Below are 26,543 nucleotides of genomic sequence, written 5' to 3' on the forward strand. Positions count from 1 at the left end.
AAGACTGTGTGAGAGGCCAAACTCCCATTCTTTGCACCTGAGATCAGCTGTTAGCTCTTAGCAGATCTTTGTGCCACCGCCTACCAAGCGACTCAATATTCCTTGCAGAATGAGAAGGGGGAGATGCAGGACTCGTGCCAGCATTGGGCGTCACAACCGAAAGAGTAAGTACAGAACCGCCAACCTGTCCACCATTGTTGGAAATGTAAGGGACAGTGGTAAGAACAGAGGAGGGGATCTAGCTTTATTTGTTAATGAAAGATGGTGCTACTCTGGGTATTTTATCATAAAAGAGATGCTCTTAAGTAAGGACATTGAGCTGCTCAAAAAACAAACCTAATTGTGACTGAATCAATCTCAGGTCAAAAACCCAACTATTTTATTGGATGCAAGTGGGACGATTTAGGGTGGGTGAACAACACGAACCGGTTCCATCAGAAACCCATCCTTCCCCCACCCTGTCTACCATGCTGCAAACACCACCACAGCCCCCTTTCCACCGGCCCTACTAGATTTTGCTCGCCCTATTCCCGCTAAGCTAGAATTCCAACATACTGCTTTTCAGCAGTATGTTGGAATTGTGATCTGTTTGTCAGGTCTCTGATCCAGAGTCCCTGAGTCTTCTGGAATTTCGGACCAAGTAAATCAGGCTGAGTTGTGTTATTTCAATCTGAAAAACTCACACAGAAAGAAAAGGCAATTAGAAGAATTTTATTGATACAATATTTTAAGAGTTTGGCGCTCAGACCTCGGCAGGAAAAATTCACGCTGAATTATACTTCAATATGCATAAGCAGGCGTATGAGAATAGGGATATTTCCCTGAAACTGGTGGTAGAGTGAGATAAATAAAGTTTGTTCAGTCCATATGATGATCTGTTTGAGCTTGATGTCCAACTTGGATAAACACAGGTTTGCATGAACTGTCCATGATGAGCAAGCATGAAGCGACTGTGGAGAGGAAAAACTCTCCTTTGGGAAGAAACCTCTGGCAGAACCAGGCTCAACATGGCGGTCTTCTGCCAGACCGTTTTAAGGAGTGACTGGGAATTCCATAAGAGTCCAGGAGGAATTACACTCTGATAGGGACGAGGTTGAAGGAGGACCGTAGGAAAGCCAGGCGGAGCTTGCTACGATGGTGGAGAAGGGGATGGAGGTGGGTTGAAACCGGTCATTAGAGTCCAAACCGGACACGCGCAGCCACCGCTTGCTCGCTGAGGAGAAGGCCGATGAACCCAGGATGCTGATTGGCTTCGAGGAGGAGCAGTTCAAAGCTGATTGGCTTGTGTCTGAGGCGGATGAGTCCCTGATTGATGGAGGTAGGCAATAGAGTTTCTTCAGTTTGAATTTTCGCTTAAACTCCATATGCACTGCATACATGGAACATGATCCTCACAGTGCTGTCTGTCTAAATGACAGTGGGTTTGTTGAAGCAGGTGTATGATGGCATCTTCAACTCCAACTCCACAGCGATAAGCAAACTGCAGTGAGTCCTGGTTGCTGCTTGTTTGCTTACTCGAGTTGGCCAACAGGAATATTTCTAGGAACTTCATGATGTGGGATGTCAGGGAAACAAGTCCATTGTGGACTGATGGGTGAGTTTTCTTCAGTATTGGATTTATCCTATTTTATTCAACCCAAGCTAGGAAGTGAAACAGGAAAATGTCTTTGGCTGAGAAGGGTTTCTGAGGTTGGATTTGGACACAGAAACAGCACACCCGCTGGGTATCAAGGTGGTCCAATTTTACCTCAGTTCAGGAAGCATAAATAATGAAAACCCCAGTAAGTCGACTAAAAACAAACAAGAATGTTTTTGTCTCCTATGATCTCTGTCAGAGTTTCTGGTACCTGGATGGCCATCTGCTTTCATTAGCCGGTCTTTAATCAGTGAAATGGGTTGAAAATTAACTGGTTTCACACAGCTGGATTTCAAAACTGCACTGTGTTCTTCTTTGAGGGACTGAAGCGGGTGAGGTACTCTGTGGTGTCATGAGCCATCTTCTATGGTGTTATCAGTTGGAGTAGAAGCTTTTACTAAAGCTCAGAGGAAGCAGCTAGTTAAGCTAATCAGAAAGACCAATGGTGTTCTAAGGTGCCCTCTCAACCCAGGGCAGGTGGTTAAAAAAATAACAACAGGTGGTTTGCGAACACCACTGTAAAAGTCACTCATTGTGCACAGTAGATTAAATATCTGATGTTTCAAGTGCAGATTTTTTTTCTACTCAGGGAATTTGCTTTAGTGCATTCAGGAGCTGTTTATGTACCACCTCAGCAGCTTCATCACACTTGCATCCAATAATTGACAGCTAAACCAGACAGCAATATAATTGCAGCAGGGGCTTTAATCACAACAATCTTTGGTCTGTTTTGCCCCAATTTCATCAACATGTGAACTTTCCAACAAGAGAGAAGATTACATTAAACTTGGTTTATTTTAACATTCCAGATGCATACAAGACTATTCTTCTGCCAAATCTAGGGCTCTGATCAATGTTCACTGGCCCTAATCCCTGCCTACCTTAGCTGCAGGCACAAACCAACCATCAAAACAGTAAATATCTTGTTTTGAACATACAGATTGGGGTTTTTCCACATGACTGTAGCAGCTTTTGACTGTTATATCTCAAAATCTTTATTTAAAATGTAAAGGGATTAAAACGTGAGTAATATGCTTTGTCTTTTGTGTGCTGGTTAAAAGCCTTGCAGCAGCAGTCTGAACTGACTCAAGATGGTCAACATCATTCTTTTTCTAAATACTTTTTAAACAATATAATATTAACCACAATATAAATGGCTTTTTGCCCAACTTGTACCTGCAGTCAACTCTTAACTGGCTATGAACCTCATATGGCAAAAATAATATCAAGCCATTAATATTAAAGAGAAACTTCAGTTACATTAAGGTTTGTATTTTTTTAGGAGTTTATTAATATAATTCCTCATACTAATGACTACAGGTACATCTAAATGGGCTTGATGTCCCATTTAGAAGGCCTGTATTTTCTATTCCATAAAAGCCGAAGCTTTTCGCCGGGCTGTACCTTTACGCCCCACCAGGGGGCACAACCCACTATGTGGGAAGCGCTACCTTAAATGGAAGAGCCGACAGTTCCTTACCAATACAATTGCCATGAAGGTCTTGTATGAACCCACTGATGCACTTAAGCTTGGGATTACAGTGGAATGAACCCACTCTGTTCTCACACACAAAGCCCTCATCGCAGTTATGGGTTCTCACCATGCACTCATCAATATCTGTGGAAAAAATACAGATTAATATGAGTTCAACAAGTAACCAATAGCCACTGAAATGAAGACTTAGTGCTGAATCAGTCTGAGCTCTCAGCATGCTCCTATTTTAGCAGGTTGCACTGTGGTATAAGTATAGAATGACCAATTGTAGCTGGGACTGAGCTCGGTCCCAGCATCCTGTGGCATAATAATGGCAAATAACCTGACAAAGAGACAAACACATAAACAAAAGGCACGCGGTCACATTTACACGTTCCCACCCTAATATCCACACATGCAAATGCTCATAACCATTCATGAGAATAGACACTGTACATAGTCTCTCTTACGCCACACAACCTATACTCCCAGGTCCAGATACTGATACCCCATAGGGGCACCCGGCCCCCAGACCCAGGAGGTGATCCCCATCTCCTCAGGAGGGATGGGGAAGAGTAGATCACCTAGATCACCTGAGCCACAAGCTGAGACCAGGGCAGAGCACCGCCTCAACCAGGGCAAACCCAGTCCATACCCCAGCCCTAATCCTCTGCTTCGATCCCAGCCCTAATGACTCCCAAATCCCATCCATCCAGAGATTGGGCCAACACAATTCCTACAAACCACCCAACCAAAGACCACTGCATGAACCTGGGGGTGCCTAGACCAGCTGGTCATGCCTCCCTCACATAGCACGAATGCCCCCCCACTAACGCCGCATGCCTCCCAACCGCTACATGCAGGAACGCCACGCCATATTCGCGGGGAAAACAGAAATGCCAGCCCCAGCTGACCCAGAAGACCAACTCCAGCCCAATTCCTTGTTACATGGCCCACCCCTCCTCCAGATCTCAAACTCCGAATGACAATTGGGGAACAAGAGTGTAAAAGACCTTAATATTCAGTCAAGTTCAAGATGGCGGCGGCGCACTTGGATCTGCAGCTGCTGTGGTGCTCCGGGCCAGACTTTCCACTAAACTGCTAAATAACTTCTATAGAGCTACCATATGGAGTGTTTTATGTATTAGCATAACTGTATGGTATGAGAGCTGCGCAGTCCAGGAGAAGAAGGACCTAGAACGAGTGGTCAGAAGTCCAAAGAAGGGCCAGTCACATCTCCACTGATCCCACCCACCCAGGCAATGCACTGTTTGCCCCTCTCCCATCAGGTAAATGCTTCTGAAGCCTCAAAGCCAAAACAAGTAAACTTAGAAACAGCTTCTTCCCAGGAGCTGTGAGGGCAATCGCCCCCTGATAGGAGATTGCAGTCCAACACGTTAAAATCACTCGAATGTTACTAGCCTGTCATACGTTACAATCACCTTAATGTTACTGCCTACTTGCAAAGTATCATCTCATCTTCATTATGTGTAATGTGAACTGGAGCTGCCAAACTGAAATTTTCCCTCAGTAACACACAGTGACAAATAAAATACTCTGGACTCTTGATCATGGCCAACTTGAGTTCCCTGTCTCCAGGTTTTCTTAGAAGATACAAACAACTGTGATGGAGGTGCAAGTTGAAGATCCTCTGAATAGAACCATCTATCAGATGCTCCCATTTTACTCTCACTGCTCATTTGGGTTTCACAAGTCTTTTCCAGCAGCCCCCCACTAGTGAATCCAAGTTACTATCAGGTGGGGAGTTGTTCAGCTGACAGCTCTGCCCCATCTTAAGATAACACCACAGGTTTGAGGTCTAATTATGCAAAATTTAAAAGTCTGGAAATCACATGGTTATACTGTCTCTTTTACCATTACTGTAAATTTTCTGCCGTGCACTGAAAACACATAATTAGTATAGAACCACAATTTTTAAAGGTTCTGAAAATACATTCTACACAAAGCAAGACCAGTTAACTTACCCCGACAAACACCGTTCTGCAGCTGGTATCCTGCTGGACAGCTAACCTGCAACTCACATACAAATGAACCTACGGTGTTCACGCAGCGCTGGTTTGACCGACAGCTGTGTGTGTTGGTCATGCACTCATCCACATCTGTGAAAGAAAGAAACAAAGCTGAGTCTGTTAGAGGATATGGGTGAGCTGATCAGACACTGAAGCAACCAAAATAACCCATCAAAGTAATTTTATGAAGAATAAGTATTTACATTAATAAGTTACGATATGGATTTTTCATCTATTGCAGATGACAATGGTGTCATGAGAGCTTCATTGGTAGATGTCCCTGAAATTTTCACTAAAACTGCAGATTTTTATTTATTGAGGTTTTTACTAAAATAAGGAATCCAAAAATTAAGTGTAATGATTCTTGGGTGTTTGGGTTTTAGTTTTCAATACTGTTGGTTTTCTAATAATTTCTTTGTTTGCTTGAAAGATCCTGCCATGTATCTGTGCTTATTATTGTTACAAATGTCTTAATATGGGCCCATTTCTGTTTATTTTCTGTCTCATTTGTTTGGCTCTGTTCTCTGTGTTTTAGTGCATTCTTTCAGATCAGTCTTTGATTTTGTTCTCTCTCCGTTTGTAGCTTCTCTGTGTCTAGTGTCTGTCTCTGTTTTAATTATTCATATTCACTCAGTCTCCCTTTAGCTTTCCTCCACATGTGTTCCAAATCTGTGTGATTAAGCTATTCTGAATCAAATGACAGTCTTCCCTCTTCGCTCAGTACTGTACTTGTATCTTTAATATAGTGATAGTAATGTAGCAAAACTACTCCTAAACGCACATTTATTTATTCACGTAAAGAGTTACAACCCACCTTTGCCAATGATTAATCACCCATTCTGGCAATTTCATTAATATCACATTATAAATAAAGTCAACCCTCTACCCTCAAACATAGAAGCACATCAGCCCTCCCCTGTTATGAACAGTACTGGTGAACCCAATAATCAGCCTGACACAGAGTTTAGTTCTAAAAGGTTTATTGTAGAAACGAATGGCAGGAGGTGAGACAGGTGAACAGAACCAGACAGACCAGTAATAACAGACTTGACAGTGATGAAAGCAGAGGCTAACCAGAGGAGGCGATGCAGATCGAGGAACCACCAGAAACGGGCAGAGCAAGCGACTGGAACTCAGGGGAACATAAAGCAGACTTGTGCAGCACACAGACACAGACAGAATACAGCAGTGTGGGCTGAACATAGCAGGACAGAGGAATCCAGCTGGCTGAGCACACAGAAACTGGTAGAGGCATGGTGGCAGTATGCAAGAAGCAAAATGAGACGCTCTGGCTGAGGCAGGTATGTGTAGAGAGGGAAACAGGTGAGCAGAGTTGACTCTAATTAATTACAGCAGGTGGATCTGATCAGGTGCACAGTGGCTGTAGGATGGCTGAGCTGATTGGGAGGTGGCTGAGGAGTGGACTGAGCTGATTGGATGGTTGCTGTGATTGAGAGGTGACAGAGCTGATTCCGGAAAAGTCCAAACAAAACAAACAAAAAACCTAAATCATGACATCCCCCCTCCTTACATGAAACTCCTGTCTTTTGTAATATATTGTACATCATTTTGACATATGACACATTTGAATCTTATAGCTTGAGGATTGCACATTTTATGGAAATATGTTTTCATTACTGCATGCTAATAGCAAACCCCTATACTTTCTCCTTATGAAACCCCTATAAATGTCTCCTTATGAGGTGAATAAAGGTTTAGTTAATTCTTAATTTACTCCACTAGTACTGCCAGTGTTAACATTTCCTCTCTCTTCCTTCTCATCTGAATTCACTTGCATTTCACCACACTGGTGCAGCAGGAACAGAAAAACACTTTATTTCGGCACATTTGCCTGCATCTGTAATATTCTAGGTTCTGTTTTGGTTTGTTTACTCTCCTGCCTTAGGTTCTCTGGCTGCTTTGAGTTTTGTCTTGTCTAGGTTCCTGTTTTGCTTGTTTACAGTTAGTTTATCCTGTTTTGGTCATCCGTGTTAGTCTTGGCTTTATCTTCTGTTTTAGTTTTATACTTTGGGATTGTTTTGTTTCTTATAAGGTCTGGTGTAGTTTGTTTCTGTCCACTTGTCCTCTCAGCTTTTTAGGTTTGGTTTCTGATCTGTTCTTGTTTTGAGCCTCAGCACTGATGTCTGGTCTAATTACTTACTCTGCACACCTGCCTAACTCCACCCCTGCTGCAATCACCTCTCACCAGTTTCACCTGCCTCCACCTCCATATATACTGTTGAGACCAGACATCAGTGCCAGGTCGTCTTGTTGGTCTTGTCATGTTTTTGGGTAAGTCAATCCTGATCTGATGTTTGGTTTTTTTTTGGAATTTTGACCAAGTTTTTCCCTTCCAGAGAACCTGAGTTTTTTTTGTCATGTTACCAGTCAGTTTCTGTTCCCATGAAGTTCTGGATGTTTTTTATTAGTCTTTTTGATTATTCAGTCCTTTTTGCATTGCTCTGCTTTTTGTTAATAAATCCTTTTTTTAAGTACCTCTGCTGGTCTGGCTGAATTCTGGGTCCGCTGCCGTGATTCATTACAGCATCCTCTTGTTATTTTTAGTCTTTTTTTCTCTGAGCTTCTCTGCATCCCCCTTGTATTCTTTTTTTTTGTGCTTTATTTTTTAGATCCCACAGACAAAATAAAGTGACCTCTCTTACTCTGAATAGCTCAAACGGCTAAATTTGATCACCTGAGCCAACATTGAGGGGAGGGGCAGGCTGAAGAGGGTTAAGAGATTTCAAGAAAAACAAACAATGGGCAACGTGTTCTGTCTGATATACAGTTGCGGTCAATAACATTTATGTATAAATGCCTTAATTCACACATTAATTCGGTTAATTAATTGTTATAATTAAATTGAATTGAGATATACACTCACCGGCCACTTTATTAGGTACACCTGTCCAACTGCTCCTTAACACTTAATTTCTAAGCAGCCAATCACATGGCGGCAACTCAGTGCATTTAGGCATGTAGACATGGTCAAGAGAATCTCCTGCAGTTCAAACCGAGCATCAGTATGGGGAAGAAAGGTGATTTGAGTGACTTTGAACGTGGCATGATTGTTGGTGCCAGAAGGGCTGGCATGAGTATTTCAGAAACTGCTAATCTACTGGGATTTTCACCCACAACCATCTCTAGGGTTTACAGAGAATGGTCCGAAAAAGAAAAAACATCCAGTGAGCGGCAGTTCTGTGGGCGGAAATGCTTTGTTGATGCCAGAGGTCAGAGGAGAATGGCCAGACTGGTTCGAGCTGATAGAAGGGCAACAGTAACTCAAATAACCACCCGTTACAACCAAGGTGGACAGAAGAGCATCTCTGAACGCACAGTACGTCGAACTTTGAGGCAGATGGGCTACAGCAGCAGAAGACCACATCGGGTGCCACTCCTTTCAGCTAAGAACAGGAAACTGAGGCTACAATTTGCACAAGCTCATCGAAATTGGACAATAGAAGATTGGAAAAACGTTGCCTGGTCTGATGAGTCTCGATTTCTGCTGCGACAGTCGGATGGTAGGGTCAGAATTTGGCATCTACAACATGAAAGCATGGATCCATCCTGCCTTGTATCAACGGTTCAGGCTGGTGGTGGTGGTGTCATGGTGTGGGGAATATTTTCTTGGCACTCTTTGGGCCCCTTAGTACCAAATGAGCATCGTTGCAAAGCCACAGCCTACCTGAGTATTGTTGCTGACCATGTCCATCCCTTTATGACCACAATGTACCCAACTTCTGATGGCTACTTTCAGCAGGATAATGCGCCATGTCATAAAGCTGGAATCATCTCAGACTGGTTTCTTGAACATGACAATAAGGTTCGCTGTACTCAAATGGCCTCCACAGTCACCAGATCTCAATCCAATAGAGCATCTTTGGGATGTGGTGGAACGGGAGATTCGCATCATGGATGTGCAGCCGACAAATCTGCGGCAACTGTGTGATGCCATCATGTCAATATGGACCAAACTCCCTGAGGAATGCTTCCAGCACCTTGTTGAATCTATGCCACGAAGAATTGAGGCAGTTCTGAAGGCAAAAGGGGGTCCAACCCGTTACTAGCATGGGGTACCTAATAAAGTGGCCGGTGAGTGTATATATTTATGCTTTTTGAATAAATGAAAACAAAAATGTGTGTCAGCCCACTAGGCATTGCCGGGTACGCCAGATGACCTTTCTTTGCCTCCTGCCTCTCAGGTTACATCATTTACACATGATGTATTGCACCAGTGGACCTCTACCTACACCAATGTAAGTCACACTGTGTTCTAGCATCTTCTGAAAGAAAGTATCCATTACAGCCATTTCTATCCTCTTTTCTATCCTTCTGCATTACTGTTCTGGATACCAAGCCTGTCCATAATTTCTCATCACCTATGCTATGAGAAATGTTTCCCGCTCCAATGTGCCCATTGAAATCTGCACCAATCACCACTCTTTCACCTTTGGGGATATTCTGTGTCCCTTCATCTAACTCAGTCCAGAATTCCTCCTTCTCCTCTAACTTACATCCCACCTGCGGTGCATAAGCTCTAACATTGCCAACACACCTTCAATTTCTAGCTTCAGACTCATCACCCTATCTGACACTATTTTCACCTCCAGAACAAACCTGAAAAATTCCACATTCAAGATAACTCCTACTTCGTTTCTCTGTCCGTCCACACCATGCTAGAACAACACCTCCATCCTCTTTGTCTTTGCTGACCAACAGTAGCACAGTTACCCTGACAGACACCAGCATCAATAGTTGTTAACCCAGGCCTAAAGCCAGTATGGTAAGGAGATTATGTTATTGACTTGCACAGTAAAGTTGGTGAAAGTTTTATATTTAATGGCCTTCCTGATGCAACCCTCTGCATTTATCTGCCAGCCAAAAAATAGGACACAGGATACTGTGCCCCCGTTGAGGCTGCATTGCAAAACACAATGTGAGGTGAAAAACAAACATCAACACTCCATTCACCTAGTGTACCTTGGTGGTGGCAGCATCATGGATGGAGCTAAATCTAGGACAAGCCTGAAAAAAACTGTTAGAGCCTTTAGAAGACTTGAGAATGTGCTGGAGGTTCAACATACTGCCACAGATACTATGAAATGCTTTAGATCAAAGTAGATTCATGTGTTAGAATGGCCTAATCAAAGTCCAAAACTAATTTCAACAGATAATCAGTGGCAAGAGTTGAAGACTGATATTTGCAGACACTCCTTATATCAAAAGAACTGAAGAAGCACCGAAGAGGCAATATTCTGTAATGCTCACTGCATCCATAGAGTGTTGACTGAGGAGGACTGAGAATTTTGGATTTTTACTTATAGAATTTTTTTAAATCATTTATCAGGTGTATAATTTCTTTATGACTTTGTGATAATATTTGTTAACAATAAAACCAAAAAAGATCCAGTTTGAAAAGCTAATTTTCAAAATATCAACCCATGTGAACTGACTAGCACTAAACAACTGTCACAGTGCCTTGTAGAAGTATCCACACACTTCATAATTTTAAGTTGTAACCACAAGACTCAATGTATTTTTTTAGTTCTAAGTGGCATTATGCTTGTTAAGCATAGTTGGGAAAAAATGCACAGATAAAAACATGTAAATATTCTCATCACGGCGGCAGTTAATACTAGATGCTGTTCATTCACGAAACTGCTTAGCTCCTGCTTAGTGTCTCAACTTTATCTAACTGCTTCATCCCTTTTTCATACATCATGGCAGGACTTATTTATTGGCTGTGCTGACAGGGTTAAGCAGGAATTATTGTGCGGCTCCCATTTAGATTTGAGGATTTTACTCGACATGGAACCTGGTAAAAATTTCTTGCACGATTCTGCAAAACAAAAAAATTAGTGCTGTCAGTTAAACGCGTTATTAACGGCGTTAACGTAAACCCATTTTAACGCCGACAATTTTTTTGTCGCCGTTAATCGCGCATCAAAACACACACACCGTTCCCTAATGTTTTTCCCCCCGCCGCGCTCTCCGGACTGTTTCTTTTACCCTCGGCGCTTTCCGTAGTTTCAAGAGAGCTAGAGAACTGTAGCAAAACAGACCCACGCTGCGCTCACTGTTGCCAACAGTGAGCGTGAAGTTTCTTTTACCCTCGGACACATGCGACTTTGGGCTTCTTTTTTCTAAAGGCGCTTCTAAATTTCATGAGTCACGGGTTGCGGTTTTTTTGGACAGGTTTCTGAAAGTGAAATCGCTTATTTGGGCTCTAAAATAAGTGATGAAACAGCGGTTATTAAGAGACCTGCCTGCACTGCCCACACTTTGTATCCAGCTGAAATATCCCTCCGCCATAGAAGCCGACGGTAGTAAAGGCAGACAGAGCAACTCTGCAGTTTACGGTGCAATAACCGGTGATAACTGCTGAAAGTAGATTACTTGGTGCAGATCACCATTTTGAGCAGACATTGGTTCTGAAGATGAGCTTTTAACAGGCTGATAACATTGCAGAAACCCAACCCATAAACCGTACTTTAATGCTTATTAATTTGTTTTCTCTGTATTTGACAAACTAAGGCTGAATCACGTTGCCAAACGAAGGACCTGGAGTTACTAAACAGTTCCTAAACAGTCTCTTTCAGGGTATTAAGCTCCTGCCCAGTTGCAAGCAAAGTGTAAGACTGGAATGACCTGGAAATCTAAAACTTTTTCCAGGCTTAAACTCTATGAATATGGATAGAAACAACAAGTAAAAATATTCAAAGAAATTATTGTTGTTGGTGTGAAAGCTCAGAATTAGATGTGTGTGTGTGTGTGTGTGTGTGACAGAGAGAGAGAGAGAGAGAGAGTGAAGAAATGAACAAAACTTATGACTTTATTGAAATGTACAATTTTTATTAATTTATATGTTTATGCATAATACCATGTCTAGCTTTGTTTAAGAGGCAAAGAAAATATATCGGCATGAAAACAGGTATTTATTTACACATTTGTTTACACACTGTGTAAACATCAGGGCGTCATGATTAGTCATTTAGCCATTATAGTCCAGAGTTTAACATTTGGCACCAGGATGTTTTCATTCCAATTCTGAAAAGTGCTTGAAAAATAACAAAATAAAAATATTTTTTGTACAAGCATGTATTTTATTAGTGTCATTTATTGCAAAATTGCATATTAAAATGCCCAAACAGGCTATTACACTTTCAGAAATAAAAGGATAAAATATGCGATTAATTTGCGATTAATCTCGAGTTAACTATCGACATTGTGCGATTAATCGCGATTAAACTTTTTAATCGTTTGACAGCACTAAACAAAATATAAATAATAAACAGAAGCCTGATAAAATGGAAACATACAATAATATCTTATATTGTCTTATTGTCTGTTGGCTGGCCCTGAATTAACTTTTAGAGTTTGTGCTACAGGGAATCCCAAATTAATGTCACCTTCCTACACCTTCCCTGTTCTGAGGTTTAGCTTCTACCTTGTGTGTAAACATGTGGCAACTCTTTTCCTGAGGTTTATCTCACATAACTTACTCTCAAATATCTTGCATGGGAGCACAAACATGTGTTCCTTCACTATACAATATGAGATCCCATTGGACTTGCAGCCAAAATGAATTACAGTCCACGGGACATAAGTGACAGAAGTGATTTGACAAACTCTTGATTTAGAAGCTACCAAATGGATCACTTTGTGTTTCCCAAATGAGAAGCATCTGGTTATCAGACATTTCCAGGGATAATTCACAATAAGTGAACGAGTCCACCCTTTCCCATGGGTCCTCCCCTCCTTCAAGTTCAGAGAAAAGCAAAAACAGTTTCCACTGTTCAATAGTGCAGAAAGGCATAATCTCTGCTCAACAAAGAAGTTACAATATTTCTATTCCATCATCTGAAGGGGAAAAAACAGAGCAAAAAGAAACTACTGCCTTTTGGCCTCTGCTGTATACACTACCTGTCTCACCATCATGGGGAGCAGAGCATTGTGGAACTGTGGAACTGTTTACCTCTGGAACTCAGGAACACTACTTCACTCCTACACTTCAAATCCAAGCCCAAAACCTACTTGCTTAAAACTGCATTCCCCATATGATTTCATTTGGAATGTGTATTTTTAACCTGATTTAATTTTTTTGCTTTATGATCACTTTTTATTATTGTTTGTGTTGCAATGTTTTTAACCTATTATTATTATTATTATTATTATTATTATTATTATTATTATTAATATTATTATTATTATTATTATTATTATCTGACTATTAGGGTCACAGTCAGGAGTAAAAGTATGCAGAAGAGAAGCAAGAAAATTTGGTTAGACAGAGAAAGGCAATAGTTTTTGAAGAACTCACTATAGATGTTTGGATAAGAAAAGGCAGAAAGAAATTACACAGCACTTGTTGAGTAACCTCAATCACTCATCCTGAAGCTGCACCAAGTGACCTCCTCCTTAAAGAAGGTCAGTATCACCAAGACTGCAGGTCTGCTAATATTATGTGCTAACCAACTTGCAGGGCTCTTTCTATCTCTAACCTCCCGCTCCAGCTGTCCATGGTACCCGACATCCTGAAATGCTCTATTATATTGCCTGATCCCAAAACAACAACCATCACCTGCCACCACCACTATCATCATGAAGTGCTATGAGAGGATCTTCCTGAAATACATCAAGGACTCCATCCCTGCTGACCTGGACAGCCTGCAGTTTACCTACAGGGAGAATCACTCCACAGAGGATGCTGTCTCATTAGCTCTGCACTCACCTCTGACCCACCTGCAGCAGCCCAACACCTATGTTAGGATGCTCTTCATGGACTTCAGCTCAGCATTCAACACATGCTCCCAGACATGCTGGGATTATCCACACCTCTGTGCTCCTGGATCAGCGACTTCCTTATAAATAGGTCCCAGGTGGTGAGGATAGGGAAACGCATATCCGCCCCACTGATCCTCAACACAGGAACGCCGCAGGTTTGTCCTCAGGCCTGCTCTATTCACCCTTTTCACCCAGGACCGAGGGTGGGAAAATATATCTGGCCCTTTTCTGGACTTGTGCAGCAAACTCTGTCTAGCTCCTGTAGATGGCATCCCACAATCCTATGCTAATCCCTTCCTCTCCTGCACCGTGCAGCTCCCATACTGCACTGTCATACCGAGACACACAATGCTTCCTATTCTAGCTCTGTAAAAGCTTTTAACAGCTTAGTGGAAAGACCAGGCCATTTCAATTTCCTGTGAAAGAAGAACTATTATTTACCAGATGGGAAGTGTTCACAGTTCAGGAGAGGTCAGAGGAGATGTGAGTGTCCAGAAACTCAATGGTGTTCACACGTTCTACCACCTTACCTTGTATGCAGAGAGCTGTGAGTTCAGTATTCCTGAACCTCCTATAGTCCACTATGACCTACTTGTTGATGTTCAGGATGAGGTTATTCCTGGACCACCTCCGTGAGTGATTATGGACCTCCTCTCTGTAGTGGGTCTCATCATTGTTGATAATAAGACCCACCATAGTGGTGTCGTCCTTCACAACCATGTTTGTGGGGCGGATAGTAGTGCAGTCGTGGATGAAGACGGCAAACAGAGCAGGGCTGAGGACACAACCCAGCGGCATGTCAGTGTTGAGGATCAGTGGGGAAGATGTGCGTTTCCAAGTCCTCACCCCCTGAGGGCTATTGGTGAGGAAGCCACTGATCCAGGAACCAAGCGGTGTGGATAATTTTAGGTTGTGGAGTTTCAGGGCCAGTTTTTCTGGAAGTATGATGTTGAAGGCTGAGCTGAAGTCCAGAAAATCCTAACATAGGTGTTGGGATGCTACAGATGAGTCAGAGCCGTGTCAAGTGCCAGCGTGGCAGCATCCTCTGTGGAGCGATTCTCCCTGTAGGTGAACTGCAGGCTGTCCAGGCCAGCAGGGATGACATCCTTGATGTAATTTAGGAGGATCCTCTCGATGATGATGAAGGAGGTCAGAGCAATGGGACGACCCTCAAAGAATGAGGTCAGCTGACTACCTGATTCTACTGAATGGCCAGGTTATTCCATCAATGGATTTTTTTCTTCCTTCATGACAAGATGACAATGTCTGGATTCATGGGGCTCAACTTGTGAAAGAGTAGTGAAAGAGTATTTATCTGCAACCAGGTAACAAGCATAAATAATCCCAAAAAATGTAAGTGCCTCCGACCCACAAATATGCTGTGTAGCTTGTGTATAAACCCTATTTATACACATCCAATTGTACAGAGATGCACATTAAGATTTTAAAAGTCCAATTAAATTCAAATGCAGATGAAAACCCAAGAGACAGAAAGAAGCCTTATTTATGCTGTAGACTCATAAATCTAGTATCATGCAGCCAAGTATGAGATCCATCGCGTCAGATTTAAACATGTGAATGTGATCCTTGTGCTAAACAAATTACAGATGCCTGCAGGTGTCAGTGTCTTAAACAGCCTGCGTAAGACACGACTGCAATGACAAGTTCTCCACAGCTTACTTTATGGTCAGCCTAAATCTTTTTCATTTTCCCAAACATCCCCTTCCAAACCAGATCTCATCCCACTATTTGTTTCATCCCAGTCTAAACCAGGTCCTTCCACACATGTGGAACCCACAGTCACATATGGAAACACTTCAGTAATGAAGGATCTCCCTCTGTTAGCAAAATAATTGATATTTGGGGGAGGGGTTGTTGGGGTGGGTGGGGGTACTCCAGGACCCAGGACCACATTTCCAGCACTCATTGGATTATACTGTGGCCCGCCTGCATGAAATTTCTGACCACCCTCTAGAAAAAAAAAAGCTTGTCATATAACGTAAACATTCCTGTCTGTATTATCTCTTACTCTAATGTGTAATATTCTGAGTTCTGTTCTGGTTTATGTTAGTTTTAGTTTTCCTTCTCTCTCCTGTCTTTTATTATCTGGCTGTTTTGAGTTCTGTCTTGTCTGGATTCTTGTTTAGATTCGTGTTTACTGTTTTAGTTTATTCTGTTATGTCTTCAGAAGTTTCTTAGTTTAGGTTTTTTTTTTTTTTATCTGTTCTTGTTTTGAGCCTCAGCACTGATGTCTGAGGGGCCTGTTTCAATAAGGACGTTCAACCAACTCTGAGTTAAAACTTGAACTCTGAGTTGACTTAGCCTGAGATGGGAAACTCTGAGTTTTGGGTTTCAGAACAGCTGAAATTAGTTAGTTCAATCAACTCTGAGTTCACTGACTCTGAGTTAAGTGCATGCACCACAACTATAAAAAGCCATTATCAATGGAGTGCAGATATTACGAGTCACCATGGCAACAGCGTCAGACAAAAAAAAAAGGTGTGCATATTTCTCACCAGCAGAACTGGATGTGCTTATTCAAGCATATGCAGAATTTGAACATGTATTTTTTAAAAAAGCAAATTAGTAAGTAGACCAATACTTTCTAGAGACAGTAATTATTACATTAATCTAATTAGACTTGTTGAAGATAAAATTTGTAGTTAGTAATTAAGAACTATTTTAGAGTAACTTACCCAGCTGTTATACTATCAGAGGTGAAACTGGAAGAACAGTATTTTATTAAACCTAATTTAATTTCCATGGATAGGTGCAATCCTGCAGGCATCAAAAGAACATGGCAGCAGCTGAAAATGAAATATAGAAAAATACTTCAAGGAGGTAAGCCTTGAGCACATCATAGGAGTAGAGTAGCTACCTGGCTTTACAAACATTTGACATATTAAATGACTAAATGGCATTCAGTGTAGCATTTTTGACATAGGTCTAAATGTTCATTCTCATTTGACTTCTACTCAGCCAACAGAAAGAAGGCAGAGGCTCGTAAAACAGGGGGAGGACCTGCACCACCACCCCTGACAAATGCAGAAGAGATGGCCCTGAGCCTAAATGCTGGAAGGCCAATGGCTGAGGGAATTCCTGGAGGGACTTCATCAGAGCCAATCACTCCAGAATATTTAAGTGCCTTCATAAAATGTAAGAGGTCTACCTACAGTGTTATTTTTTTATATAGACTGAATGTGATATTTCCATTTATATTACTTTGGATTGGGTTTTTTGTTGGTCCCAACAGATTCGGATGGTAATATCTGCCTCTTGGAGCCTCCTGTCCCAACAGTACCCCATACAGTTGTCAGTAGCCTACTCCATACACCATCAATTATGATAAATAGTATTATAAAGTGTACTCTATGAAATGCTCAGGATGATGGGGATAAAGAAACCGTTTCTGCTGCCACAGACAGGCCTACAGAGGTAATTTTAATATTATATGTCTACACATCAAACATTGACACTTATATGTGGAGTAGCCTATAGAATCCAAGTTTATATCTATAAATGGTCATTCTTATCTCTACCCCCCAGAGTTATGGAAGAACGGCAGGAGGAAGGTCCATCAACTTCTGGTGCACAGATGGACACAGTTCAGTGATTTACAGTAAATGCCACAGTTTCATTCTGAATTTTAGACTACATTCATAATGTAACTCTAATCTAATGTATTTTCAGTTGCCAGTTAAGGAGTTATATAGACTTCTTCTTATTAAAAAGATAGAAAAAAACAGCAAAGAACTTGTATACTTGGACCGCCAGATCCAAAAGGCAGATCTGGAAATCAACATTCTGAAACTAAAGCTAGAGGTGAATTCTAGGAAATATTGAAACTATTTTAAAACCTTTTTTTTTTTTTAGCAAATATCACACCATATAAATTGCTGTGATAGGATATAGGCAAAAGATATATGACAAAAAATCCACTCTGGGCCTCAAAATCCTTTCCCGACGTAAATGTAACTCCCTACGAAGTAATACAGCCTCTTCGTCAACAGGATCATCCATAAAAGGACATGCCATTTCATTCCCTTTGATGCGCTCTGCGTGACTGAAATGTGCGCAATGAATATGTCCCCAAAGAATCAATGAGGTGTTTAAACACCACTTCCTCTTTAAAAAAGGGGAGGAGACCAAAATAAACTCTGGGTTTTCTGAAGAAAACCTGCTCCCAACCAGGTTAGGTTCACAGAGTAAATTGCCATGGTAACTGACTCTGAGTATAAGTTACCTCTCTTTCAAAAATGGGCTTGACTTACTCTGCTTTCTCAGGTTTAACTTACCTCCCTTTCTGAAACAGAAAACCCAGAGTTTCCCTCATTTCAGGGTTAACATACTCAGAGTTTTCACTTGACCTCCTTTCTGAAACAGGCCCCTGGTCTAATTACTTACTCTGCACACCTGCCTAACTCCACCCCTGCTGCAATCACCTCTCGGTTTCACCTGATTCCACCTCCATATAAACTGTTGAGACCAGACATCAGTGCCAGGTTGTCCTGTTGAGTATGGGTGAGTCTCCTCCTGCAAATTCTGTATGTTGGTTTGCTTTTTGGATTTTTGACCCCCTGTTTCACAATCCAATGTACCACCTTGTGCAGTAAATTGAACAGTTTGGGGCCATTTATGGTAAAACAAGATTTAGCATGGTAAAATTCTTTGGGAAGTGTTCCAACATGTTCCAGCCATATATAATGACCTTTGAAATGTAAAAAAATTCAAACAGCTAAAACGTGCATTGCTGCCTCATTAGCAACACTGATTTTAACCTCTGATGTGTGTTTTTCACTTCATTAATTAACTGCCTTTTTTAATTAATTGTGTGACCTGCATAAACCTCAATTCTGTCACTGTTTTATAGCTTGTTTGAGAGTTTTTTTCTAATTTTATGTATTTTTTTAAGTTTTTAGGATATAGATGGTCAATACTTTGCTAATGTATCCCATAAACAGCTGAAGGTTTTCTTTCTAGGCTGTGTTATAATAATTAATATTTTCTGCATCCCTGTCCCTGCTGCAGAAACATCCTGAAAGCATAATTCTGCTACTACCATCTTTCACAGGTGTGATGCGTTCAGGGTGTATATCTGCATGTTGGAGAATATTTTTGTACTAACAACGACCTCTGTAACTGCCTTGGATTAGCATGCTTCAAAATGCTAAAAATCAGAACCATGATGAGGAAAGACTACTCTACTAAAGGCATGTGAAAAACAACATTACTCTCCCAGACAAATGAAATGCCTCTTCGCTCAAGAGCTAAACAACTACTGTGGGCGTAGAAAAATGATATTGCTGGTTATTCACTGGTTTCACGTGAATTATGAGCAGCATGATGGCTACACTCAAGTCATTACTTGATATTTAGCCACATGAAAAAGTGGCAAGTATAGCATGCTAGTTTAAATAGTAAATCACTAATGATGGAAAACATCATTGTTCAACATTTTTCCTCCGATGTCTAGTCGTAACCATGGTAAAGTTCATGAAAGCGAGGTGGATGAGTGCAAACCTGTTCTATGTATAGTTTTCTAAATGTAGCTAAAGCTACCACAGTGTAGCTGGCAGCAGACACCAGTTAGTGAGTCAGTGCATTAGTTATTGTCATAAACACTTGTATTTTACCTGCTCCAATTTTGACTCTATCCAGTTAAAAATTGATCCAGATCTTTGATTACTTGATTGCACTAATATAATATTATCTGTATATTATAGTGATTGGTATGGGGTTATTACCTTATTAGATTATCTTATTAGATTACTTAAGTCTTAATTCTTCCAAATTATCCAACGCTCTGACCGGACAGCGGGATGGAGCCCTTACCTTTACATGTTCTTCTATCAGTCATCAGTGAGAACCCTGGGAAGCAAGAACAGTGAGCTTGGCCCGCCACCGCAGTACACTGCTGACTGCAGCCACTCTCGTCTGAAAGAGACAAGCAGGAAAATCAATCATCTCTGGATTTAGCACTGCTACACTTTTAGGCCAGATGTTGATGCTCATTATATCAGTTATGGTGTTTTCTACTCCTTTTAGGATCAAATGTGCCTTTCCAGTTTGAAAAGAAGCTTTTGGATTGTTAGAGTCACACACTAGAATCAATTCTCTCCATTTACCAGGTGTGCTGAGGCACAGTCAGGAAGTGTCAAACTTATTGCCCTCTGACGTACTGCTGACGTAAGGGCTGTCAGACACATCTGTCAAGATACTTATAGGCCGAGTCTTGGAAAAGTCTTCTTACAGTTTGAATCTTTACACATGTTGCAACCACAGAGGTCAATGTATTTGATTCAAATTTTATGAGCTGAACAGAGGTCTGCAACCCACATCTCCGTTGCCACAATGGCTCTTAATGAGTTTGGCAAAAATTGATGAAGAGAAACAAAATGTGGAGAGAAAATGATTTGTGGTGTACATATTTTTTGGAATTAAAATCTGAAATGTGGTGGGTGTTTGTATTTAACCCCTTTTACTCTTTTACCCTTTATCCAGTGCAACCGTTTGCCTTCAGATGTCACCTGGACCTCAGTTCATAGATGTTTAAAGCATACCCCAAAAGACCTTTAGCTGGAAGCAGATCGGGGAATTAGGCTAGTTTTTACTAAAGGGGGTCTGAATAAAAAAAGCCCTGAATACTTATCAGATTAGTTTTTTGTAGAAAATGTATCATTCCTTCTAGGTCACCATGAATTTGTGTTGATGTATTGCATAAAATCCCAAACTGATCCATTTGGGTTTGTAACTCTAACAACACATAAAAAGTTAAAAATGTTTTAACACTTCTGCAAGGTTCTGTTGCTAAATATTGTTAAAAGAAATAAGAACCTTTGCTGGAACCTGTGAGTGTTTCATCTGCTCAACTCTGGACCTAATTAGGAGGCTGATGCTAGACTGGAGACCACATGTCATGAAGCACCTGTCCTAAACTTCAAATTACTTCAGTTTTGTTTATACAGTGCCAGTTCACAACACATCATATCAAGGCATTTACAAAGTCAATTCAATCAAATCACAAAGACAGATTGATTAAAAGATTCAATCCAGTTCACAACAAGTAAGTTCTTCACAGGAGAATCAGGAACAACAAAGTCACATCATGTTGGACCAACCAGCTTTCATTCTTCCTTTATAATCTATGCATCTTACACTGTCCAAACAGGACATGGCTAAATAGACAATAGGGACTGAAGGCATTTTATCAGTTTAAATAGAAAAAAAACATGAATCAGTAGACAGATTACTTCATTTAACTGAGTATCAAGAAACACATTTTTAACATTTAGAAAACGTATATCTTTATACTGGTACAATTGGCTGCATATCCACATATCTAATATGAAATTGGAGTACTGACAGATCACGGATGGACGGACAGACAGATGCTTATTTTTACACATCAAGACAAGAAGAACTATGTATAATCATATAGATTTTGGGAAAAGCATTCAAACTGTACATCAAGTTATAAATTGGCAAATTTTTCGGTCTTCAATTTATTTTGATTTCACTCTTCATCAGTTGTTGTCTTTGTCTACATTTGGAACTGAGACTTGGAAACACACAAAGACACATTGTCTATAATTATAATAATCGCCCTCTGAAAAGCTATATTTGTAAAACAGAAAAAATCCACTAAAGCCATGATGAATCCATGTTAACATCCATAAAAAACATTTCATACATTTTAGAAGAACAGCAGAACACAAGTCATTGACTACAACTCATTGACTGAAAGGGACACAGACACAAACTGATGTATGTCACTGCAACATGCTAGTGCCAAACTCCAGTTTGTGCAGGGAAAAGAGTTTGAAAAGCAACTCTTCATGCACCAATGTAAAAAAGAAAGAACAAAAACAGTTGAAGAATCATGATTACAGACTTCTACCAGTCTAGAAATGGTAACAGTCTAATGCTTTAAAATACCAGAGAAGCAGAGTGAAAGCTAATATCCACAAATGGAGAAAACATAAAACAGCTAGCTGGTCCACAGCTAGCTGTCCAGGGAGTCCACAGAAAAGCTGAGAATAGACATTGAAGCTCAGCAGGCCTGACTTATCACCAGTCAGGCTGAGTTCATGATTCAACAGTAAGAAAAGCAACAACGACCAAAAGGAACACAAAGGCCTGTCTAAATTTGCCCCCCAAAAAATTCTGATTATAATCAATAATTCTGGGAAAATGTTCTGGGGACGAACAGGCAAAACTAATATTTCAGTAAAAAAATAAATAAATCAGGAGTTAAACATGGTGGTCATGTGATGATCTGGGGTTTCTTCTCTCTGAAATCTGAAAGATTTATTTTAATTGACGAAACCATGAATTCTACTCTACCATCAGTTTGTGACCTTAAAGGAGACATATTATACATAATCTGCATCATTAGCCCTTAAATACATTTTGCTGAGTATAACAATTATGTCACAGTATTTGTTGCATAACTGCTAAACAAGGTCATGGACTTTGAGCGTACCATTCCTGTAAGAAAAAAAAGAACTATCAATAAGCTGGTCTTTTTTTCTTTTCATTGTGAAATGGCAACCACTGAAAAAAGGCAAAGTAACTGTGAAAAAAATTCAGGGATAAGTTGATTAAATGTGAAAATCAGAGGTAAAAGCACAGATGCTGACCATATTAAAATACTGTTTGAAACATTGGATGACAGCCGTACTCCATGTTGAAATGCCTCTGTGACTATGCATTCATTTTGTTCATACGCAAGCTTTATAAATGAGACCCCTGGTCATTAAAGGTCAGTTATTCTTTCACATAGGAACATGTCGGATTAGTCATCTTATTTTCCCTTAAAAAATGTAATTATCATTTGAAACCTGCCGTTTAGAATTTAGAATTACTCAGGTTATCTTTGATCGATATGACAGTTGTCTGATGATCTGAAACATGTCAAAAAAGCAAAAATTAGAGAAATACTTTTACAACCCGGCAACTGATACATTTTTTGGATGCACTTACTTTGAAACCATTGTTAGGGGTACCAACAACAGTGGAAATGTCAGACAGATTTTTTCTGATACGATATGGTGAAAGGGCATAAGGGATTGTTTCATTACAGTAAGGACAAATTCATTATATTCATAGTTTTGGATTACCTGCACATGGATGGAGCCGGACAGAGCTTGTGGTGGTCTCAGAGGTTGGAGTCATGGTGGCAGTGGTGTGAGTGGAACTGTTAATTTCTTCCACCTGGCTGTTCTCCTCCTGACTCACTGCACAATAATCACATCAAAGATAAAGACAGTCAAACAGAATTAATGATTATATTGGGACAGCAATTTAAAATATGCTAATTCTGTATCGGTTTGAACATTTTTTATTTAATGGTTACCCTCCAAGGGTTCCAGTAAACTACTGGGAGCCTGAGGGTTCTTCTTAGGATCTTAGCTGTTCCTAAAACTGTGCTCTTCTGGACTGAGATGCCCGATGTTTATTCAGGCATCTGTTGGAGCAACTTCTCCAGATTGGGGCTTACTGTATATATATATATATATATATATATATATATATATATATATATATATATATATATATATATATATATATATAGACCATGAAAAATTATTAGACAACCAACCTTTGGATTTCACTGCTGCATACAGCTCCTAAATCTACCAACATTTTCAGGAGGTTAATTGATTTTTTTCTTTTATTACATCATACTAACTTCCCCTTTCAAGCCACAGGAAATGAGCTGCAGCTGATGGTCAAAGCAGAGGCTATTAAAGAGCTGGATTAGGGGGAATTCTTCTGAAGTTGTGAATGAAATAACAGCCTAATGCAGCAGCAAAACCTTACCTCACATCATACTTAGATCCAACTTTTCATTAAAAAGCAAACCTCAACCCTGACGAATACTGGAAGGTATTCCATGTTTGGTTACATTTGATAATTTGAAAGAGACCCAAGACAAGTCTGCTAAACCTCCAAGAAATTAGAATGGGATCATTTTTGTGCTTTCTGAGTTATTGAACACCAACAGCATATTTGAGTGCTGACAAAAGAGAAAAACACTGACAAAGACATGAATAAGTTTACACTGTTGCACTCAGTTTTTCATCCTATAGATTTTTCTCCTGGCTCAAAACTTAACTGCTTAGCTGAGTTTCCCTCCTAGAGGAAGCCAATAAATTAAATGTTTTTCCTTTAACAGCGGTTAAAGGAAAAGTCCTTTTTTGTCTGCTCTGTCTTTTAAACCCAAAGTCAGTTGTGGCAAATGGCTATTCACACCAAGTCAGGTAGAAATACGCCGATAGGGTTCTCCCCGTTAACGGGGATTTTTCCTATCCACTGTTACCACATGTATGCTTGTGAAAAATTCAGTTATTCTTTGCAGTTGTCTGGGTGTCCCCAACTAGATACCTTTTTGAGCAATCTGCCAAAGAAACTGAACCTGAGTGTGTTGTATTATGACTATAATCGATTTGCATTGGTTAGTAAAATCTGAATTGATTATTTCTTTGTTATTTCCTCCCCCTCTTGTTTCCTGTTTCCCCATAGGTTCAGTATGCAGGCTGTTGCCAATTGCCCTAATTGGCTCAGGGGTTGAGAGGAGCCAATCAAGTCTCAAGACAGCCCTATATAAGGTGTTCATCTAAGGCCAGCTGGAGAGGGGATGTGGGATAACTTAGGCTACGCTCACATTGCAGCCTGAAGTGACCCAATTCCAATTTTTTTGCTCATATGCAACCTGGATCTGATCTTTTTATGACAGTCTGAACGACACAGATCGGATTTTTTCAAATGCGATCCAGGCCACTTGGACATGTGGTCCTGAATCCGATACGTATCTGATCTTTTCAAATGCGACCTGTGTCTGTACGGCCGGGTCGCATTTATCCGACCTGTACGTCACCGATACTCGACAAACGTCACTATTCTGTGTCCTGCTATGCAGAAGAGGGAAGAAAGACGACACCCTACAATGAGAAGAGCAGTAAATGGACGAAAAGCTCCGGTTAGAAAATAAATGAATGACCGCAAAATGCGTGCCAGCATTATAATCCATGTTTACTTCCGCAAACACTGAGGACGCTTGCTACGTGTGACGTCATCACGTCCTCGAGTATGCATGCGGGACACTTCGGTTAAACGCATTCAGTTCACACAGGAGATCACATACAAGTCGCATATATTTGGAAATGTGAACGGACACGCAAAAAAAATCCGATTTCACAAAAAATCGATTGATTGATTTGGCACAGCCTAATGGTCTCTTTTCTCCCCCACAGTTTGTACAACCTTTCTGGGATTTTTGCAAAGATCAATAAATCCAATTATTTTTACACATTCACAAGGATCCTGTCTCATGATTGTGGTTGTTGTTTTACAAACAGAGCCCCTAAAACTAGCTGTCTCTGCCAGGAGAACAGAGCAGTTGATGGACTACACAGCCCTGTTTCTAATATAAAGCCAAAATAAGATTCACTGTTATATTGAATTAACTTACTTGTCCAGCAAAAAGCCTGCAACCTCCGCATCAGTTTGGAGTCTGCGCTCCCTCATGAATTGTCAACACCTGGTAATAATAGCTACGCCAATATAGTCTCTTGTTTTCTCACGGTTATTACTTATTTTTCTTTTCTTGGTTACTTTCTCTTCCCTCTCGCTGAGCAAAAAGTATGGACAGTCCTCCATTTCAAGAGAAAATTTCAAATAGAAAAAATGCATATGGCTGGCAAGTTTGGCCTCTTTCAGCTTCTGAAATCAGAAATATCAACACAACATGGTGCCTCCCAGTGGGTGTACAGCACCTATGTATTTATTCAATTCAATTCAATTTTATTTATATAGCTCCAATTAATGAAGCATGTCATCTCAAGGCACTTTACAAAGTCAAATCAATCAGATTATACAGATTGGTAAAAAATGTCCTATATAAGGGAACCAGTTGATTGCTTCAAAGTCCCGACAAGCAGCATTCACTCCTGGAGAAGCGTAGAGCCACAGGGAGAGTCGTCTGCATTGTACATGGCTTTGCTGCAATCCCTCATACTGAGCAAGCATGAAGTGACAGTGGGAAGAAAACCTCCCATTAATGGGAAGAAAAAACCTCCAGCAGAACCAGAACCGGGCTCAGTATGAACGGTCATCTGCCTCGACCCACTGGGGGTTACAGAAGACAGAGCAGAGACACAACAAGAGAGACAAAAAAGCACAGAAGCACACATTGATCCAGTAATCTGTTCTACATTAGATGGTAGTAGCGGGTGATCTGTCTTCTCTGGATGATGTCACAGTTAACAGAACGTCAGAGCAGGTGTACCTACTATGAAGAAAAAGGAGAGAACAAAAAAGTTAAAAGCTGAAATGATGACAAGCAATGCATAATTGAAGAACAGTAGAAATCAGCAGAGTGAGAGAAATAATTCCTGATGTCCTCCAGCAGCTTAGGCCTATAGCAGCATAACTATAGAGGTAACTCAGAGTAACATGAGCCACTCTAGTTATAATTTTTGTCAAAAAGGAAAGTTTTAAGATTAGTCTTAAAAGTAGGCGGGGTGTCTGCCTCACGGACCAAAACTGGGAGTTGGTTCCACAGGAGAGGAGCCTGATAGCTAAAGGATCTGCCTCCCATTCTACTTTTAGAGACTCT

The 26,543-nt window shown here is 40.6% G+C and overlaps 1 protein-coding gene across 3 annotated transcripts in view; it reads right to left on the reverse strand.

Annotated features, from left to right (window-relative positions):
* The window catches only part of fbln2 (fibulin 2), a 127,696-nt gene that overhangs the window by 26,594 nt on the left and 74,559 nt on the right, over positions 1-26,543 (reverse strand). For all 3 annotated transcript variants that reach the window (XM_036152003.1, XM_036152001.1, XM_036152002.1), the window contains exons 6-9: positions 23,044-23,160; positions 19,757-19,858; positions 5,096-5,230; positions 3,117-3,254 (exon numbers count right to left, since the gene is read on the reverse strand). In XM_036152003.1, the coding sequence (XP_036007896.1) occupies positions 3,117-3,254; positions 5,096-5,230; positions 19,757-19,858; positions 23,044-23,160 (492 nt within the window). The remainder of the gene's footprint in view (positions 1-3,116; positions 3,255-5,095; positions 5,231-19,756; positions 19,859-23,043; positions 23,161-26,543) is intronic.

This window comes from Fundulus heteroclitus, chromosome 20 (assembly GCF_011125445.2).
Source record: "Fundulus heteroclitus isolate FHET01 chromosome 20, MU-UCD_Fhet_4.1, whole genome shotgun sequence".
Taxonomy (NCBI): Eukaryota; Metazoa; Chordata; class Actinopteri; order Cyprinodontiformes; family Fundulidae; genus Fundulus; species Fundulus heteroclitus.